The 22,380-nt window shown below is 45.8% G+C and overlaps 1 protein-coding gene across 1 annotated transcript in view; it reads right to left on the reverse strand.

The window, feature by feature from the left end:
- Positions 1 to 5,039: 5,039 nt before the first annotated feature.
- The window catches only part of LOC134572387 (cytochrome P450 2G1-like), a 49,839-nt gene continuing 32,498 nt past the window's right edge, over positions 5,040 to 22,380 (reverse strand). The window contains exons 3-9 of the mRNA XM_063431314.1: positions 21,927 to 22,076; positions 11,178 to 11,338; positions 7,974 to 8,150; positions 7,708 to 7,849; positions 7,214 to 7,401; positions 5,531 to 5,672; positions 5,040 to 5,446 (exon numbers count right to left, since the gene is read on the reverse strand). Coding sequence (XP_063287384.1) covers positions 5,265 to 5,446; positions 5,531 to 5,672; positions 7,214 to 7,401; positions 7,708 to 7,849; positions 7,974 to 8,150; positions 11,178 to 11,338; positions 21,927 to 22,076 — 1,142 coding nt within the window. The 3' untranslated portion in view covers positions 5,040 to 5,264. The remainder of the gene's footprint in view (positions 5,447 to 5,530; positions 5,673 to 7,213; positions 7,402 to 7,707; positions 7,850 to 7,973; positions 8,151 to 11,177; positions 11,339 to 21,926; positions 22,077 to 22,380) is intronic.

Consider the following 22,380-nt stretch of genomic DNA (forward strand, 5'->3'; position numbering starts at 1 on the left):
CTGCAGGAGGGGACTGAATCATGAAGTCAAGGTCTGCCCATTGCTCTCTGCCCTGTGCAGCCTGCTCTCCACTGCCCACTTCTGTACCGGTAGGTGGGCAGAGAATATTAACAAGTATGCGTTGCTGAAATGGATCGTGTTCATTTCTATACAGAGTTTTTCAGAGACACACTTCGCAGAAGCTCAGAAATTCTGAGACATTTTTTAATTATTCTTCCCCTATGTAGAAAGAAAAATCTTTGCTTCATTGCTCCTTTGATCAGACCATTTGCCAATAAGCACTTACCTGCCTACAATAATGTTGTTCTGTTACTGTGTAATATTCTCTGAGGAGTCTCGGCTCCTGTGATGTATGGTGCATGCAGTGGCTCTCATTGTGCTTTATTAAAAAGATGTATTTTCAGGATGAAACTTGGTTATTTATTGTCTTTTTTCACTAACCAACCAATATCACACTAATAATTCTGCAAATAAAGTAATTGGAAAAGGTCAAAAGTAAGTTAGGCAGAGATTTCAAGGGACACTTAAGGGACACTGTAAGCAAAAAAACAACGTTATCTTAATGAAGTGGTTTTAGTGTATAGATCAGGTGTCCGCAGTCTCACTTCTCAATTTTCTGCTAATTAGAAGTTAAAAGGAAATGATAGTGCCAGAAAAACAATGTTGTTTTCTTGGCACTATAGCTCCGTACAGTGCCCCCCTTCCTGGTTTGTCCCTTACAAACTCAGCTCCACCCCCATCACCCCCCCTTAAAATGTAAGGAGAGGCCCCTTTCACAAAAGGAAACACAGTAGCAAAACAACTACACTGCTGTCCAAGCAGAAGATCCTCTTAATCACCACTAGGGGTCCCTACTCCCATTCTACATGCAGTGAGTCCTATTACATAAAGTGATAGAACTCCTAAATGGGAGATATTGAGAATAAAACTGCGGGGTCGTAATCTATACACAAAAACTGCTTCATCAAGGTAAAGTTGTTTTAGTGTCATCAGTTAAAAAGAAACAATTAAAGGACCACAAAAGTCACCCAGGCCACGACTCAGTGAACCATTCTATGTAAAACATTGACTTGTTGTAGAAATGGCAATGTTTGCCTTGGAGGGTTGAACACACCTGCAGTGGATGTTAATCTGATAGCCACTGGAGGCCCTTCTACTACAAATACGGAGTATTCATATGAAAGCTTTGATTCAATGAGGAAGCTTGCATGTGTGCACTGTGCTCACAGCGTATGTGCATCAGGTCCCCACTAATCCTCTATGGGGAGTCTTGGATTGGACCATGCAGGTGAACACTGTGCGTCTTCCATGACGTCACAAGAGGTGGTGAGGTAAGAAGAGCTGAGGGAGTCAAAAACATATATATATATTTTTTTAACATTTATGGCACACAAAGGGGACATCTCTAAATGGGTACAGGGATACTAAAGTGTTAGGTATACAGGTTTTTATTCGTAATGCTGAGAATGTTCCGTTAAGAAATATTCTCAGGATTACAGTTTAAACAAAGAGCTTGGCTTACATCTAGTGGCCAAGTTACTAACTGCAGCCATAATAAACAGAAGGTTTAACAGGCTTGTCAAAGACTACTGTGCTAGTTAAACCATTGCCACATACTGTGCTAGTTAAACCATTGCCACGTACTGTGCTAGTTAAACCATTGCCACGTACTGTGCTAGTTAAACCATTGCCACGTACTGTGCTAGTTAAACCATTGCCACGTACTGTGCTAGTTAAACCATTGCCACGTACTGTGCTAGTTAAACCATTGCCACGTAATGTGCTAGTTAAACCATTGCCACGTACTGTGCTAGTTAAACCATTGCCACGTACTGTGCTAGTTAAACCATTGCCACGTACTGTGCTAGTTAAACCATTGCCACGTACTGTGCTAGTTAAACCATTGCCACGTACTGTGCTAGTTAAACCATTGCCACGTACTGTGTTTTTGTCTATATAGCAATAAAAGACAAGTCGTTCCTTGAATTGTATTTATTTTGGATTCTTATGATGGTTTGGGACATCTATATGTTCATATGCATGCTTTACAACAATCCCAATGAATGGACAGTTCCGATTTTTGGGTCCTGCCCCACCGTCCTGAATTTGTTCGTTGGTGTCCCGCTTTTGAGGACATCAGAGAACTGACCCCAAAAAGTGTAGTACGAGTTCCTCATGAGACGAGCTTTCACTGCACTCAGAATGCTGGGACCCAGCACAGAGTGCTCAAACTGATGTTCTGCCATCAGTGGACCAGCCTGCTTGATTGGCAGTCAGCCTGGTGTTCATTCATGCCATGATGATCTGCCAGTAATTTGGGTGGGGTGCCTCACTGGGCAATGCCAGTGACGTGATTGTGTCACTAGACCACCCCTAATTCTAATACCCTGTTGGGGAGTCTATGCTCCATTTTGTTATATATGCAATATTAAGGAGAATTAATAAAATATACATTTAAAAAGCCGATAAATGGAATATCTTCAAACAAATATTAGAAAGGTGCATTTCTCAGTATGTACGATCGTGTAAACAATTTAAAATAAGCAAAGTGAAACCAATGTGGTTTAATGGGAAAGTAGACCAAGAGAATAAAAATAAGAAAAGAACATTACAGCAATTAAATCGGACAAATCAAAGGCATTCTATATAAGATATAAAGAAGCCAATACCGCATGCAAAAAGGAGATTAGATTGGCTTAACTAGAATGTGATAACTAAAGAGAGCTAAACCAACCCACATTTTTTTTTAAGCTCATAAATTCAAAAAAATTAGGTGAGTGCCACGGAGCTGGATCCCGGAAGCAGACCCACATCTGATCAGCCCACAACTATGGATAAGCGCACACAGAAGCCAGGTCCAGGTACACAGACGGAGTCCGATGACATAGGGACCCTACTCCAGCGGCAGGCCCAGCACAAAATGGTGACCCAGGAGGAACAAGAGGCTCCAGCTGACCCCCTGAGACAAACGCAGGACAACAGCCACACTCCGTCCACGTTGCAGGGGCTTGAACAGACCCCATACAACTGCCCAGATATGTCAGCTCTGGCCACAAAACAAGATATCAAAAACCTTTTTACAGATTTCCGTCAGAAGCTGGCAGCAGATATAGCAGTGATTCAGGCTGACATTCAGGTGGTCACTAACAGGGTTCAAGCCACCGAAAAGGGTATCATAGATGTGAGGCAAGAACTGTCTAAAGTGAAAGACTCACTACACAACATACAAACGACACAACGTGCATTCTCTCTACAACTTGCTACACTCGATGATCGCTCCAGACCTTAAAATAAGGGGAGTGCCAGAGTCCATCACTATGGAGGAATTGCCACACTATCTAAGACGACTTGTGGCCTCCCTGCTAACCCCGACACAAGCCAAAAAACTCATGTTTGACGGCATATTTAGTTCAAGAACGTTTGCTGGTTGCTCCTTGTCAGGCGAGCATGGGGTTCCTGCTGGTCTGTGATGACTCCAGGACCTCTGGAAATGTAGTGGAAGGTGGCCACATTGCCTGTCACATAATACAATGTGAACAGGCTATTACTTTGCTCCAGATGGATTTGAATAGATTGGGGAACTGGGCACTCAAATGGCAAAATAAATTGAATGTAGAAAAAATGCAAAGTTTGCACTTTGGGGTAAAGAATGCATAAGCAAATTATACCGTAAATGGTAGTGAATTATGGAAACCAACACACGAGAAGGATTTGGGAATTGTTATAGACAACACTGTGCAATGTCAACCAGAAGTTGTTAAGACCAGTAAGGCATTGTTATGTATAAATATGGGCATTCATTCTTGGGATTTTGCCTCTTTATTAATCACTGGTAAGACCCCACTTTGAATATGCAATTTTGGGGAACTGTTCTAAAGAAGGATATTATGACACTAGAAAAAGTGCAGAGATGGGCTACAGAATTAAAAAAGGAATGAAACAAATTTCAATCTCTTTAGTTTAGAAAAACGGTGCCTCAGAGGAGATATGAAGGCATTAAAGGACCACTATAGTCACCCAGACCACTTCAGCTCAATGAAGTGGTCTGGGTGCCAGGTCCCCCAGGTTTTAACACTGGAAGAAAGGATATTTAGTCTAAGGCAAGGAACGTGATTTTTACAGTAAGAACAATAAGGATGTGGAATTCTCTGCCTGAACTAGTGGTTTTATCAGAGTCTAAACAGATGTTTAAACAGAAACTGGATGAATACTTGCTACTTTCAAAAACATAAGATTCAAGGATATATCTTTTCATTTGTGAGGTAAAAGCTTATTGATCCAAAGAGAGATCTGAATGCCAATATGGGATCAAGAAGGGATTTTCCTAGTTTTTTTTGCAAAATTGAAAGTGGTTTAAACAGATTTTTTTTTTGCCTTCTTTTGGATCAACAGCAAAAACAGATTTGAGAAAGGCTGAATTTGATGGACGTATGTCTCTTTTCATCTATGTAACTATGTAAACCCTGTATTGAAGGGGAGAATGCATTTGATGAAATGTCAAGTGATGACTCTTGGCCAATGAGCTAAGACCTGCACAGCCAAACTAGCTCAGGGCACTTATCTTCTGGCTCTCAATGGAAGAGTTGACCAGCACCTAGAGGACGACAGGTAAGTGGTCTTTTACTTTGGGGGTGGGGCCAGGGCACCTCTGGCACAATAACCACTACAGCACATTTCACATGTGCAACATTTTTTTTGCTGCAGTTTAGTACAGCGTACAATCTAACCTGATAATTATATAGATGGAAGTGAATTATAATTTCTAATCAGTCGTTTCCATATCTCCATTTCTTGCTGATAAATGATGATATCACATTCACATAATCTACATATCATATAGAGTAATATCTGGTCTTTGCTTTTTCTCACCACACATTTCTCTACCTTCCCATGGTGGTCCTGTTATTAGATGGGCATCAACCAGAGATTGATGGTCTGGGCAGCTGCCTAGTAACATCCAGAGGAAGTTGATCTCAAGCTTCATTCGAAGTCATAGTGTGAAAGATATTTTTAATATAAAAATAAACTGGAACTTTTAATCAATTCATGTGATTTTTATTAGATCTTTCTGTGATGTGATTTTGTACAAACAAAAGATGTGAGTGAGTAGAAATGTCCTTATGTCATGTGTACTTGTTTGGCACACTGTAAGATATGTTGTCATGAGGAGTAAAAGTAAGATATAAAATAAGATATTAAGATGTCAATCAAATAAAAGTAATCTCATTAAATTGTGTTATTCTATGTCTAAAGAAGGAAACTTTTTAATAGGCAACTAAACTTAGTTGGTATGTTGGTGCTTTCTTTCCCAATCCACTGTATTCTGGGGAGAGGTCAATGTCCTCTGGAGGTGTGGCAGATCGTAGGTCAAACGTCTGAAGGATGGTGGTGAGGTACAGAAAGAGCTCCATTCGAGCCAGGCTCTCTCCAGGGCAAATTCGCTTTCCTGTGGATGAGACCGATAGGATTCAGTAAGGTATAGAACAGAAAAAGAGGAGCATTAGCTCATCCAAGAGCAGAAGATGCTTACCAGCAGAAAATGCCATGAAACCTTCATTCTTCTTAAACATGCCATTCTCATCCAAAAAGTGTCCAGGGTCAAAATCATAGGGCTTCTTAAACAAAGAAGGGTCAAACAGCACAGAGTGTAGAACGGGGATGACAAATGTACCCTGGAAAGGAATAAATGGTGAAGATTTAGAGTGTATGGTAGCTCATTGCTGAAAGTTTACATTTTCACATTGCACTGTAATGGTAATTTTGCCAAAAACTTCCACAAACCTTTCGGGAACAAAGTTCTACATGGCACAACTATGTCTACAGAAGGCTAAAGGAGGACTGGAATTTCTATCACACAACCCAACTTTCCCGTGTCCCAGAATACATTATGGGCACTCTCACAGACTCTGGCCACTGATGGATCATGAGGTAGCTTGGGTTACTATATCCCCATTTGTTTTGCTGTAAAATAAGCATTTCACAAAAGTGGTGGTCTCTTATCCCTTTGTTTCTGCAACCCTTCGGATCTGGTATAGGATCTGTTTGAAGTTTTATTTCTCTACTGTTGCTAATCCTTTGACACCACTGTCCCATAACTCTGGTTTCCACGTGGCTACATAGCAGTATTTGGCCAATGTTGGTCAGATATGCAACTCAGAAGGTCTCGTGGATTTAGCTGAACTGCTGCCTGAGGGTGTTGGTTCAGACTTGTTCCAGTATCATTATGCGCAGCTTTCACATTTTGTGCTCACCCTGGGCTGTATTTCCTCTATCTTACGCCCTATGACATTATCTGATGTGTTACGTAATGCAGCAAATGTATTACTAGAGGTTTCTCCATGTTACTTTGGTCTCTGAATTAGGAGAACGTATTATAGACTGCTTATGGGATTAAATGTTGATTTTCTCAACGCAAAATAGTCTGATGGAGAGTACCAACAGAAGGCCCCTAGAGTATGAATGATTGAATTAATGTTTGTCCAAATTCGGTATATATTTACAGAACCGAATAATAGAGATATGTTTTTCTTTTGTTTTTCTTTTGTGTATGTTGTTTTTTTGTTAGTATTTTTTTAGTAGAAATACACTAACAAACAGTAAGGTGCAGACTTGGCTCCACGTTAGAGGCTTCAGCTGATCATTGATTTTTTTTTTGCGTTTCATGTCCCTTGTAGCAACCCAATCTTCATGGGTATTAGCTTAAGGTGATGCTCCAAGATTTATCCAATGTACTTTTTGGTAGATCAGGTGTACAACTTGTATCCCGGCCTTGCTTTTTTTTTAAGATAAATGCTACTTCACAATTCTTAGTATACAATATACAAAGACAATATTCTTAAATAAAGTTCTAAATGGTCAAATGATCGAATTGTTAGAAACAACATTTCATATGTGGGAAACGTAGAAACAATGTGACGGCAGATAAGAACCATTCGGCCCATCTAGTCTGCCCAATTTTCAAAATACTCTTGTAGCATTCTACATGTCCTCATTAAAGATGTTTTAGGTGTCACAGTGATATTTACTAAAATGAGAATTCAAAGTGAATTTCAACTTTAAGGTCAATATGGTTTAACTGGAAAAATTCACAGGGGAGATTCTCAAATTAGCGTTGCTTTCAATGTGGCTACTCTGGCCTTAAACTGGAAATTCACTTCAAATTCACTTGGAATTCGATCTTTAGTAAATTCTGTTTCACCAGAATGGTTAGTACCTTGGGAATGGTGTACCCTCTGAACTGGGTCTTCTCGGTAACACAATGTGGTGCTCCCAGAGGAAGGAAGTCCATAAATCGCATGACTTCATGGATAACGGCCTCCGTATATGGCATCTTGGAACGGTCCTCCATACTGGGTTTACGGGATCGACCAATCACGTGGTCTATCTCCTGCTGCAATTTCTCTAAGAAGGGGGAGTTTACAATTACCGAAATATGCATTATATCAGTATTACTGTGAAGACAGAGGCCAACAACGTGGACACTGGCAGTCCCATGTGAGAGGAAAGAGATATGTTTAATGGGTTAATGGATTTAGTTGACTTAGTGACAGTGATATATTTGGTGGTTTACAATGACAGTGCCAATGTAGCACTAAATTGACCTTGCCAATCATGCCAATGACATGCCGTACAAGTTCAAACAATATGATTGTTGATATGTCATTTTAATGCCGAATGTATTTTTTAGGCCTGATTTTAATGATTTACCCTTTACATGTGGATACTTCATAAGAATGAGGAGCCCATAAGACAACGTGCTGCTTGTTGATTCCTGTCCAGCAAAAAATATATCCAGAGCAGATGAGAGGAGATTTGGTTTAATAAATTCAGTGTGAGGGTTTTTTCTTTCCTAAAAATACAAACAGAGATTACTTAACCGAGCAAATTGCATCAAGACATAGGCTGCCAACAGGATGTTGACGTGTTTTTAATTCATTTAGCAGTGTTTCTCGACATTTTGTGCTTCTTCTAACCTGTTGCATCTTAATGAGGAAAGCATCAACATAATCGCGGGGATTGTCAGGATCTAGAGTTTCTTCATGTAACTTCACGATCTCGTCTGCGTACTCCAACTGCTGCTGATAATTCTCGCGCAACTTGTTGTGAGGGCCTGGTAGGTGCTTCAAGATTGAGGGTATAAAATTGTACAGCTGTTGAAATAGGAGATATGGATATAATGTGTTATTTGAGTTAAACATTACATTTCAGAAGAAGGGAAAGGTAGCTTTAGCTACATCAAAGAATGGACCTTATACCATTTAGATCTCTTACAATTTGATCACCGACTCATGTGTGAACTATTTTTTCTTTGGAACCCAAACCTTCACACTATATTCACATAGTTGCTCCTCTCCTGAATGTGCGGGCAGTCATGAGTAGGCATGTGCATGGGGAAAATTCTGAATTTTCGCAATTTGGGACTTTGGCAATTCGGCATTCCGAAATTCAGAATTTTCGCAATTCGGGACTTTGGCAATTCGGCACTTCATAAATAATCCTTCTTCACCCATGGAGGGCTCCGCCAATCAGAGAGATATGAGTCAAATTACACAGCGTGGGAAAATTCCAAAGAACTTTCCCACGCTGTGTAAAATGACACAGAGCACTCTGATTGGTGGATTTCAAACCAACCAATCAGAGTGCTGTGACAGGTAAATGTAGAGACTTACCTGTCAGTCTCTTCATTTACCTGTCAGAGCACTCTGATTGGATGGCTTAAACCCACCAATCAGAGTGCTCGGAGCCTAATTGCAGGGCGGGGCAAGGCTTTATAAGCCTTCCCCTGCCATGCAGAGCTCAGTCTGCGCGGAGCCCTCCATGGGTGAAGAAGGATTATTTATTTTTTTGGCGCTCGTTTTTTTTCATTTTATTTTTTTAATTGCGTCGGTTATTATGGTTTTTTATTTGCCCTTTTTGGGGGCTGAAAAAAGAAGATTTTAGAAGAAAGAAAACATCGAATGGTAAGTTATTATTTTTTTTACAGGTTCTTAGATAAATGTCCCCCCTCATTATTTTTAGGGTGAGGGGGGTAGGTAGGAGGATCATTTTTTTTTGGGGGGGGTGACTAGGGGTTTGGGGACCCCTAGTCACCTGGGGGGGACAATTTTTTAGGGCCCCCACCCACCGCTCAGGGGTGGGGGCCGGGGGGGAGGATAATAGGTCCCCCCTATTGGTATTTAGGGCCCCCACCCGCCGCTCAGGGGTGGGGGCCAGGGGGGAGGACATTAGGTCCCCCCCTTTATTAGTATATAGGGCCCCCACCCACCGCTCAGGGGGGCCAGGGGGGAGGACCTAAGGTACCCCCCCTTTATTAGTATTTAGGGCCCCCACCCGCCGCTCAGGGGTGGGGACCAGGGGGGAGGACATTAGGTCCCCCCCCTTATTTTACTGTAGGGCCCCCACCCACTGCTCGGGGGGGGGGGGCAGGGGGAGGACATTAGGTCCCCCCTATTACTATTTAGGGCCCCCACCCACCGCTCAGGGGTGGGGGCCATGGGGGAGGACATTAGGACCCCCTTATTAGTATTTAGGGCCCCCACCCGCCGCTCAGGTGTGGGGGCGAGGGGGGAGGACCTTAGGTCCCCCCGCTTTGTAGTATTTAGGGCCCCCACCCGACACTCAGAGGTGGGGGCCAGGGGGGAGGACCTTAGGTCCCCCCCTTATTAGTATTTAGGGCCCCCACCCACCGCTCAGGGGTGGGGACCAGGGGTAGGACTTTTTTTTTTTTTTTTTAACAGTGAGCAGCCACAGGCTTCTTATTGAAGTGGTTATAGTGCCTGAAATCCCTTGGCGCTGTCCCTCCATTCAGTAATAAGCTATTATCGAGCAGTTTAACACTGAATGAGGATCCCGGGCTTCCCATAGCTCTGCCCCCGCTGGACGTGTGGCTGAAGCAGACATTAAACTCTCGGCCAATCACAGCCACCCATTGCTGCTCAGGCTAACACTTGGTCATTAGTCCAAACAGCACAGAGGGGATCGGCTGCTGGAGATTCTTGTTTAGCATTAAAACATTAAAAAAGTTTAGTGCTGAAAGGAAGGACACAGCCATGGGACTCCAGACACTATAACCACTTCAAATAGATGAAGTGCCTACAGTGTCCCTTTAAACCCAATGAAGGTCATTGCTCTAAGAGAAGGCTTTTATGAAAGAAATATTAATTGAAGGATTTTTAAACCCCTGGGTTCTGCAAACACGAAAAAATGCGAGAAAATTTTCCCTTTTCGAAAGTGGTTATCTTTCAAATTTAAAGACATTTCTCCTGAATCAACCATCTCCTAACAAGGGGACACTGATACTTAATATCTTGTAGACAATAACATAAAAAATCATGAATGGGACAATTCAGCACAAAAATAATACTAGTTGCCTGCTAGTAACACAAATATCAAGTTAAATCTCAATCCATCTTTCTTTTTTTTTTCACAATTATTTCCAACTGCTTACTAATCACTTGGTCAAAGAGTACGGATTGGTTGAGTAAGATATAAACAATTCTTCAAGCCAAGTTGGGCATTGCTGATGATGGAAGCAACCCTAAACCTTAGCCGACTCTATATCCCACTAGAATGGAATGATTGATAGACCTGACTATGGTGCAGTTGTGATGGAGCCTCTAAATTACATGTGGCTCAGGCGTACAATCCCCCCACGCTCTGATAATTTGTCAACATCTGCCCGTCTCAAGAAATTAATCCGGTTTGTCACATTTGGAAAATGAAAACTGTAGATGGTTACTTACTAAAGGGTTAATTTACTATTTTCTGAGTCAGCTATTTTTTTCAATATTGGTTAATTTTTGACAATACTAAATATAATACTAAATATAATGGGGGGGGGGGGGAGGGAACCCCAATAAGTGGCAGGCTACCATTGAAATGATTTAGCAGTTTTAGTAGCTGCTGGTATTCTGGGTAGAAAGAGAGGGTCTGCAAGGAATAATTCTAACATCATAACAAATATAGGCCAGTGCAATGGTTGTAATGCCAGGGTGCCCAACAGGACCCAGGTAAGTAATTACACTGTTTTCAAATGGTTTGAGTACTTGCCCTGGAAGGGCACCAGGCACAATGGCACCATAGCCACTGCAGAGGGCTGGAGGAATTAAGGTGCTGGGGTGGTCCTTTAAAGTGTAAATGATCTACCAAAATGACCTTTAATAACCCAAATACTCTACCTGAACCCATATATTGTCCACACGCCTTAGATTCTCCTCTACAAGGTCCAGCAGAATCTGCAGCTTCTGATCAGTGTACTCAAACCTCTTCCCGAACATCACCGAACAAATCACGTTAGAAATAGAACGACGGATGAAGAACGCTGGGCTGAACAGAGACCCTGGAACAATGGACACTGCGTTACTATTTTTTTTATTTTTTTTTTATTCTTTATTTTTGTAGTGCAGGAGGGTACAAGACAGTGACAGGCGCCACAACAGCGTACATATATAAAGATATACAATCTTAGCATTGGCAAGGGTACATGCACATTTTAGGATATAAAATGAAATACAAGTGAGATCCATGCAGCAGGTTTAAGAAGGGTGAAGCGTTGCCGCTATGTAGGTCGCCTAGTGTGTGAGTTAGGGTGCTGTGCTGTATGCTGCTACAGCATTATGGTGGGGTGTTGAGGCGTGCACTTCTACCGGAAAAAGTAGGCCGAAGAGTTAATTATAAGGAGCAACTTGTCTGTGGAGAGTCAGTTGTGTTGGTTGTGTAAATAGGTGATTATTCTGGCTTCGCTAAACATTGATAGCAGCGAGAGGAGGATAAAAGTTAATTATAGCATTGAAACAGATTTGAAACATAATTAAAACAAGTAGGAGAACGGCATAATAGAATGATAACTCTTAGTATTGTATGATATGCCTATGCTGGTGTATGTGCTGTCACGGACCATTAAGTGAGAGCTGGTATTTAGCCCACGTTTTAAGGGGCTTGCTGCTTCCTAGCCGTCGAAAGTCATAGGGAGGGTGGTGTGACATTAATTAGCGTGACTCTCGTACTGGTTGGATAGTTAGTACCTTAGAGTAGGGGCCTGGCGGGGGGTCTAGGCCGTGTGATTAAGCTTCCCAGCGGTTGGTGAGCCTTGTGTGCTCGCCGCTAGGCGGGTGTCTAGGCTTTAGGGTGTTGCTAGTGGTGGTTAGAGGCATGTGTGATGGTCTCGAAGAGTTTTCTCCATGTGGCCCTCTGTTGGTGGTAAAGGAACATACATTAACTATAGAGAAAATGAGAGAAAATAACTATAACGACTTTTGATTAAGTCCAGCAGACGGTGGGTTCCACCATTAAGTCCGTTGTGAGAGTGGGAGGACCGGACTAGGGCGGAGGATTTCGGCCTGTGCCTGCTGCGGTGCTGGGCACAAAGGGCACAATTTTCGTGACGTCCCATGAGCTTCCAGCGCGGGTGCTGGTACGGATGATCTGCGTTAGCCCCAGGTTGTTCAGGAAGGCACCGGGGTCGTCGGTCGAGGTAAGTTGGAAGGTGTTGCCTCCCTTGGTGGCCGAGAGGGAGTGGGCTGGTCCCCATCTGTACCTTATGCCGGCTTCTTGGAGGGTTAGTGTCACCCGGCGGACTGCGCGCCTCCAGTCCAGAGTGGCTTTGCATAAGTCCTGGAATACTGTGAGTTGCATTTCTTCGAATGTAAAGGGGCTCTGGGTCTTGAATGCTTCCACTACCGCCATCTTGTCACGGAAGGTTTGGAATCGAAGAAGGACGTCGCGGGATGCTGCTGTCGGGGCCCTTGTGGATTTTGGTAGCCTGTAGTAACCCTCTAGAGGGGTGTGTTTTGCTTGTTTAGGCTGTAAAATTGTTGATAGTAGCCTTCGGAGGAAGTGGGGGAGTTCCTTGTCGTCTATTGTCTCTGCTATGCCCCGTAGTTTTAGATTATTCCGTCGCCGTGCGTCGTCTAGCATGTCCAGCCTGTCTTGCAGCGACTTGTGGGAGGCCTCGATTTTCTGGATTTGTGTGCCCGTGTCTGTTTGGCGTTGTGTGACTGTGGATAGATCTTCTTCCGTGATCCTTACCCGGTCAGTCACCGCCGTCACGTCTTCTCGCAGTATTGCCATGTCGGCGTGAAACCAGGAGCGCATATTTTTCAGCAGGTTTACTATGTCGCCTTTTGTGGCCGGGGCCCCCAGGTCACCCATGGAGGCTGCTGCGAACGGGTCCCTGGCCTCTGGTATGGCATCGGGTGCGTCCAGGGGTTCCTCCTCGGAGGATGAGCCTTGGGAGTCTGTTGCGGCCGCCATCTTAGAGGTAGGCCTCACTGAGAAGAGGTCTCCAATTTTCCTGCTGCCGTCTCCCGGGTGCGTCTTTAGCTTTTTAAGCTTCTTCCCCATGATCGTGCACGGGTCTGGAGTGCTAGCGGGTGTCGGTATTTGCTGTATTTCGGGTTAGTTGTATCGATTTTGCCGTTTAGTGTGCGGAGCACCGCTGACATGCGACTGCTCGCGTTGCTGGTCCGGCCACGCCCCGCGTTACTATTTTTGGCAGATAAGCATTCCATGTACCCTCCACCCTTTCTAGTAAATCACGTTTTTCCCTCTATCAAATTCTATATCTTCAGCTTTTTATTTGCAACTTCTTTCTACATTAAATAAGACTATTTCCACATTAACAATTGGAATGGCTGGGGCGGAGCCTGACCGCAGACGAAGATGGCCGCACACTAGAGAGTCTCCGAGACGGCAGAAACTATACCAGCTGATAACAGCGGCGGAACAGCTCACCACCACGCCACAGACCTCACACCATACCCCCGAACCCCACTACAACAAACCGGGATGGGTGGAGGCAGAAAATCCAAACCGGGCTCGGCCGTGGCCCCGATCTTTAAAACCAGGGCGGACAGAGATACCACGCAGGCTGCAGAGGAGCAACAGGCCTCAGACTCTGACTCAGACGCCAGCACAACCACCCACAGAAAAGACCCTGCACCCCTAACCAAAAAAGACCTTCAAGAACTCCTGCTAGAAATGAAATCACTGGTAGCATCTGAACTCACCAAACATCTAGCCCCACTCAAAGAGGGCCTGTCAGACCTCGGCAAGCGCACACGCGAGCTGGAAAACAAAATGGACGACATGGCTACCACTACCACAACCCACGACATGGAGCTAAAAGAAATCAAAGAACAGCTAGCATTTCTTGAAGAAACGCAAGAGGACCTAAATAACAGATCCAGACGGAACAATATCCGCATCAGAGGACTGCCAGAATCCTCCAACCCAGAGGCGCTCACCACCACCCTCCATGAAGCGCTCAGCAGCCTGCTCCCAGATGCCCCGCCAGCCGACCTCCTCCTGGACAGGGCCCACAGAGCCCTCCGCCCGCCATCCACAAACCCCACACAACCCCGAGACATCATTATACGTTGCCACTACTTCCACGTCAAGGAAGCTATCATGCGAGCGACAAGAGAGACACCGCTGCAAATTGAAGGCCACGCGGTCCAATTGTACCACGACCTCGCACCAACAACCCTTCGCAAACGGCGCGAACTGCGCCCCCTAACCCAGGCTCTACAAAACAGACGGATTAGATACTCATGGGGCCATCCTTTCAAACTAATGGTGCGCCATGACAACCGCACCTATATACTGCGCAAACCATCCGAGGCCCGCGACCTGGCGGAGCAGCTGGGCATCCGAGACGTCAACATGGATGCCACCGCAGCAGACCAGCGCCCGGCTCCATCGTGGAGACCCGAGCACCAACCACCCCAAAGAGATCGCGACCCTCAACGAAGACAGCACCCGTCCCGGTCCCCACATGTCTAAATGGCCGAGACGTTCGGGCCTGGGAAACGCCTAAACCCTGCCCGCACTGCACCCCCCCTAAAGACTAGGGGACCGGACCGCCGGAGAACTGAACAGGCCTACACACCTTGCCCTCCCCGTGCATACAACACTGGACTCGCAACACAGGCCCAAAGCAACAGAACAAACGACCAGCCCAACCCGCTGAATGGACACTCGAACTGAGAGCATCCCTACGACCCAACATCCCGGCACCCAAGACAGCACAGAATAAACAACACATCATCTATCTGACAGCAAGCAAGACTAACCTACCTGAACTGTTTTAAAAGCATCGAAAAGGTACTTTATTACAAGAACACCGACACTAGCACATCTTACGATCGAAAATACCCACAGCCAAGCAGAGAATGCCGATTCCCACACTGAGAACCTACAACCACCATGGACCTGTCGTAAGACTCTTGAGAATTACCCCACTATTGCAACAAAGGCCCTACGGGCAGCACTAAGGGCCCTTGGGACGGGGGGACTGCCTGGAGGCCCTTGCGGCCTTCCCTCTCCCCCGCTCCGCTTCTCGGCGGGGCCGGGGGGACGGGAGGCCGCGACGGCCCTAATGGGTAAATGCCTAGAGGGGGAGCGGGAGGAGGGAAATCTCAGACAAATGTATGCACTAGAAATGCTTAGGGCCCTGGCGGCCTCCCCCCCCCCCCCCCACGGGGTTTGGGGGGGCGGGGGGCCGCGACGGCCACTCAGTAAAACACTGGGACGGCACCTGGATGGTACCCGCTGAACTTGGGTCAACATAAATGTCGACTAAACAGAAAGGTTATAGCAAATATGTGTTAGGGGAAAGACCATTGTTGGGCGGGGGAGGGTCTATTGCTGGACCCTCGTGCCCCCCCCCCCCCGCCTCATCGAGGCCGGAGGGGCGGCGGGGCGCGACAGGCCAGGGAGCGGGAGGGAAGAACGTGAATGTCATGCTGACCTGTAACACAATGTCATGTACCACCTGCAAACCCTACCCAACTAACGAACCTAAACACATTGCCTTCCGGAGCCCCAGGGGCCGCAATACCCACATACAACAGTCCGCGAGGACCACACCATAGACAACAAGCCACCCCCCGGCCTGTGAGGGGCGGACGCGGGTCCCCCCCACCCCACTAGACGAGCCCACGATAAAGATGTTTAGCACGAACTCACACCCGAAAAGCACCCACACCAAGTGGACGTAACCCACCGAAATGGCCTGAAACCCGGCGCGGCCCGCCGCAACTAACCATGTACATAAGTTACCAACCCTCACTGTCCCGCAAAAGATACCCTCCCAGGTCCCGAACCATGGCTACCCCCTCCACCCACCCCATTACTAAACCAAAAACGAATAGTATGGTGTCCAGTTCACCCTACACACCCCCCCTTATCCTAGGTCGGACTCTTAACGACCCCCGCCAAAATACACCACACATCTGCCATCCTCTCTCTGGCGAAAAGGCCACTTCTCCCCACACACCCTGATACCTACCACCCCTGCCTGGAGACACAGGCCAGGGAGGCTACCGGTAATCCAAAATACCCTTGCTGGCATTAGTTATAAGCCCAGCACCCACCCCCCCCTACCCACTCCAAGACTACCCCCCCCTGCTGCCCTCCGGGACCCCCCCGGAGTCCGGATCACGACCCCAGAGTCCACACCACTAAACAAACGAAACAAACCTACACCAAGCCCCCCCACGCCCAGGGATGCCCCTTAAATTACACTGCGTATCCATTAATGCAAAAGGGTTAAACAACCCAAAAAAACGACACTCCCTATTGAGATGGGCTCACGCACAGCACGCAGATGTCCTCCTAGTCCAGGAAACCCACTTCACCCCCCACAAACACTACCCCCTCAAAAACAAGCACTACAACCGAACCTTCCTGGCTAACTCGCCAGCAGCAAAAACCAAAGGCATAGCAATAGTACTCAAAACTTCCTGCCCCCTCTCGGACGTCCAAGCCTTTCCCGATAGGCAAGGTAGATACCTGACGATCACAGGCAAAATCGGCCCCACTACTTACTCTATCACCTCTGTATATGCCCCCACATCCCCAGACCCAGCGTTCTGGTCCTCATTCTCAGCACACATAGCGACACACAAATCCACATTCACCATCATCGGAGGAGACTGCAATGCAGCTCACACACCAGCCTTAGATCGGACCACCAAACACCAGAATGAACCGAGAACCTCCCCCAACGACACACTCTTCTCACATTTCCTAAACACGAACAACCTCCTTGACATATGGAGAGCCCAACACCCCTCGGACCGAGATTACACATTCTACTCCCACCCCCACCACACCTACTCCCGCATAGATTATTTCTTAATCTCTCCAGGCCTCACCCCTCGAATCACACAAACCTCCATAGGTAACATCACATGGTCTGATCATGCGGACATATCACTAACACTCACAATCCCCCATATGACCAGACCTTGGACATGGAAACTAAACCCACAACTTCTCCACGACAAACAAACAATCGCAACTCTCGCCAAAGACATCGCAGAATACTTTACCCTCAACGACCAGTCAGTCTCATCCCCGATCACGCTATGGGCAGCGCATAAACCAGTCATAAGAGGCAAACTAATAGCTATAGCAACAGCACGCAAAAAACAATATAACCGGCAAATAATAGATACCCTGACCGAACTAGACCGCCTGGAAACACTACACAAACAAGACCCGAACCCCTCTTACCTCGAGCAACTCACAACAACCAGGGCCCTACTCAAGAGTCTCTCCCTAACAGCCACTACCAAAGCACTAGCCTGGACAAAACAAAAATATTACGAGAAAGGAAACAAGGCAGACTCCATGCTAGCCAAAAGACTCAGGACCCTCACAGAGACAAAACGAATCACTAAAATACGCACCCCTGACGGAACACTCACTGACATTCCACACGAAATTGGCGCAACCTTTCAAAAATACTTCACAACTCTATACAACCACTCCCCGGACCCTCCCTCTAAACTCACCCTCTCCCAGACAGACTCCTTCCTCCAACGGCTCTCCCTGCCATCCCTCACCGATGAAGCCAGGACCTACATAGCAGCAGACATCACACCAGAAGAACTACTAGCAGCAATCAAGACCCTAAAACCTAACAAAAGCCCAGGCCCAGACGGCCTAACAGCCCTATACTACAAAACCTTTAGCGACCTCCTAATCCCCAAGCTCTGCAAAGTCTTCAACGCAATGCTCAAAGGAGACCCCTTACCCCAAGACATGACGCAAGCAAACATTACCCTGATACCTAAACCAGGCAAACCACACGACGAACCGGGACACTTCCGCCCCATTTCCCTACTAAATCAAGACCTCAAAATACTGACTAAAGTCATGACAAATAGAATAAATCCCCTCCTAAACAAACTCATCAACCCAGATCAGGTCGGCTTCATACCACTGAGACAGGCTCAAGACAACACGAGACGAATTATAGACCTGATATGGCTAGCCAACCACCGGCAGACCCCAACAGCAATACTCTCTCTGGACGCGGAGAAAGCATTCGACCGCCTCCTATGGCCCTATCTATACAAGGTACTGAACATATTCGGATTCCCGCCCGAACTAGTCCACTTCCTACAAGCCATGTACCACAACCCAACAGCACAATTACTAATCCCAAATATATCCCCCCCCTCTTTCCCCATCCTAAACGGCACTCGCCAAGGATGCCCACTCTCCCCCCTCCTGTTCGCCCTATCCCTAGAACCCCTCCTGGAAACCATTCGACACAACCAGCAAATAGAAGGACTACACGTCAGAGACGAAACATTTACTATTGCAGCATACGCGGACGACATCCTCCTGACACTGACCAACCCCTGCTCATCCCTACCCGCACTGCTATCGACACTACAAACATATTCTGAAATCTCGGGCTATCAACTCAATGCCACCAAATCCGAGCTACTACCACTCAACCTTACGGACGACACACTCCAGACCCTAAAAAGCAAATTCCCATTCCGCATTTGCCCAACAGCAATCTCCTACTTAGGAATACAACTCACCAATGACACCACCACACTATACACCACTAACTACTCCCCTCTCTTCCGCAAGGCACAAGCTGACCTCCAACGCTGGAAACCCTTGAACATTTCATGGCTAGGCAGAATCACCTCTATAAAAATGAACCTCTTACCCAAATTCCTCTACGCGTTCCAAGCACTACCCATCCCATGTAAAAAAACTGATCTCAAACACCTACAAACAGCAATAGACCACTTTATATGGAACGGAAAGAAACCTAGGGTCCGCCGAGCTACCTTATATGTCCCCACACCATCGGGCGGGTTAGGCCTACCCAATCTAACACACTACCTACATGCAGCACACCTAACACAAATACAACACTGGCACCTCCCACCAACCCACAAACGATGGGTAGACCTCGAACACCTAATCTTCGGACGTGACCACCCCTCCCAATACATGTGGCTCCCAAGACAACACAGACCGCTACCCCCCCCCACTTCCCCAGCAATCACCTACTCGCTTGACCTCTGGGACCGTCTCAGAGAAAAATTTGACCTATCCGTTGGCATATCACCCCTTACTCCAATACTACGCAACAAGATGTTCCCAACAGGCCTAACACCACAACACTATGCCCATTTTGAAGAACGAGACATCAGCCGAATAAGACATCTCTACCCCGACGGCAAACCCCTACAATTCACAGACATACCCAACTCCGACACCCTGACAACGTTCGACCACTTCCGATTCCTACAACTCCGTAGCTTCGCAACCACAGACGAAATCAGACTCGCCGCCATGTCACCCCTTACCGAATTCGAAAAAAAAAGCCTCCACTCACCATCCCGAAAAAGCCAAATATCAGACCTGTACCTCACGCTCACAACCCACCACTCCCAAGTAACACTACCATACATCGTAGCATGGGAAAAAGATCTAGGCCCCCTACAAGACCCCACAGAATGGGCAGACATATGGGCGGCCACTAAATCAATCACAATATGCGTCACCCACAAAGAGCAGGCGTATAAAATGCTCTTCAGGTGGTACCTCACACCCCAACGCTTGATGGCCATGAAACGGTCCACAACAAACCTCTGCTGGAAAATGTGCGGAGGCACCGGCACCTTCCTTCACTGCTGGTGGACATGCCCCAAGATAGTCCCCCTTTGGCAATCCATCACAAACCTCCTAACAAAAATCCTCAGTAGACCAATGCCCCTTGACCCATGGGCACTACTACTATCCAAACCCATAGACCCCTTCACCCGAAGCGAAAACAAACTAATAGCCAGAATAACCCTAGCCACCCGAAGAGCAATAGCCGAAACGTGGCTCACACCCCACATACCATCCCACAACCGCATCCTCCACAAAATAACAGACAGCATAGACATGGACAGAATAACAGCACTGATACATGACTCCCCAAAATCTTTTCACAAAATCTGGGACCCATGGCTAGAAAACCACATCCCCACACCATGGTAAACCCATCCTCAATACACCCACACCGTCAACCCCAACCAGGGCAACAACAACACCAACATACAACCCACTACCCACACAGCACATCCAACGGGGTCCGGGGGAGACCCTGTGAGGGCAGCAATGAACCCCCATACCTCACCACCTATACACCACCTCCCCCTTCCTCCCCAACCCCCCAACAGCTGACAACTGATGATAACAAACCATCACCTAACCCTCCCAGGCACAAGATCAACGCCACCACTATCACGTCCAATGGCCACCAAACAAGCACAACCACCTACTCACATGACCAAAATTGAAGAACCCTACCCAGGTCTAACCTCTCAGGCCACAACGCAACCAATCGCACCTATAACAGATAACGACCCGAAAGGCTTCACTAACGACCAGGTCACAATCCAAGAGCACAACCCGAATAACCACCATCCATACTCGATTGTGCCACACCCACACCCAACTGAACTACTGTAATGCCATATTGTTATAACCATACCCTTAACCCTACTTTTTTCTCTTCTGTGAAAATGTTTACCCTTATTTTTTTGAAAAATGAAAAATAAAGAATCTTTAAAAAAAAAAAACAATTGGAATGGCTCACCAAAACCATACTACCGTCTTTCCCTGAAAATAAGGCCGGGTCTTATATTAATATAACCCCCCCCCCCCCTTGAAAGCAGTTCTATATTCTGGCAATTACCCCGAACATAGACCAGGTCAACAGAGCATGGAATCCCGCAAATCTATGTTCGGGGAATATTCCCTGAAAATAGATTAGTGAACTAGCAGCTAGGGCTTATTTTTGGGGTAGGGCTTATATTACAAGCATCTCCTGAAAATAAGCTAGGCTTATTTTTGGGGGATGTCTTATTTTCGGGGAACCGAAAATAACTAAACACACCTACAGCCATTTAAATATGAGAAACGTATTGAAAACATAGATGTGCAGTCAAAAGAAAAAAAGAAAAAGAAATGTGATTTATTGCATACATCAGCACAAAACGCGTCAGACCATGTGGGTTCTCCTTATTTTCAGCTATGATCATAATATAATATGTACATGCTATATTTTTATACAGTAAATTCTAACTTTTTAAACAGAGACACTGAGGGTGATATGGGGTAGGACAGAGACCCTGAGGGCTAGATGTGGCAAGACAGAGACACTGAGGGTTAGATGGCTCACACATATCTTTGAACATGCACATATTAACATTGGCATCATGTGCCAAACCAAAAGCTCCATTGACACTGATTTTACACGCTCAAATGCAAACATGCAAATGTGCATTTGTAAAGTTATAGTTAACATTTACTCAATGATTTATATTGGACTTGACACGTCCCAGGATCGAATTTTATCTGGGGGCCCATGATATCTCCGTCCCTGCACCCATGCAACACATAACATTGGCTGTCAGAGTACATTTCGCAATTTATTTGCTGATGAGAGCCTTACCTAGGAGAATATATCGCATTAATTTAATCTATATGATCTGAGTGATAAAGGGTCCCCTAAATATTCCTGATCATTGGAGTGCTACAAAGCCAAGTAAGGTTCCCAGGAAAAAGCACTTTACACAGAAATAAATTATTTGAAATGTTGACATGTCTATCCTCACCTTGCGTTTCCTTGAAAAATTCCACCAGGCTATAAACTTCCTCCTGAATTCGCTCCTCAATGCTTCGCTTTCCCACCCCAAGGTTACGCAGGGCGGTTAGGGAAAAGCGTCTCAGCTCCTTCCATCGTTCACCATTGGTAAAGGCAATACCTTGAAATATATAATGAAAATTAGGTGGAACATTTAAAAAACAAGCACATTAAAAGGGGGTGCTGTACTATACAACAAGTGAAGGTATTTTTTGTCTTCCACTGTCTAAGACAGGAAGAAAATAATTAGACAGGATAATTCACCACTAGAACTAGGGGATTAAACCCTTAATAAACAAAAATAGATAGATGATTGTGGTGAAAAATTTCTAAAATGTAATCAGCCTTAAAATGATCTATAGAAATAGTAAAAATCTATATATACTCACTACTGATTCGAGAGTGACTCAAAAGAAAAGAGAGAG

Source organism: Pelobates fuscus, chromosome 9, assembly GCF_036172605.1.
Source record: "Pelobates fuscus isolate aPelFus1 chromosome 9, aPelFus1.pri, whole genome shotgun sequence".
NCBI classification, from domain to species: Eukaryota; Metazoa; Chordata; class Amphibia; order Anura; family Pelobatidae; genus Pelobates; species Pelobates fuscus.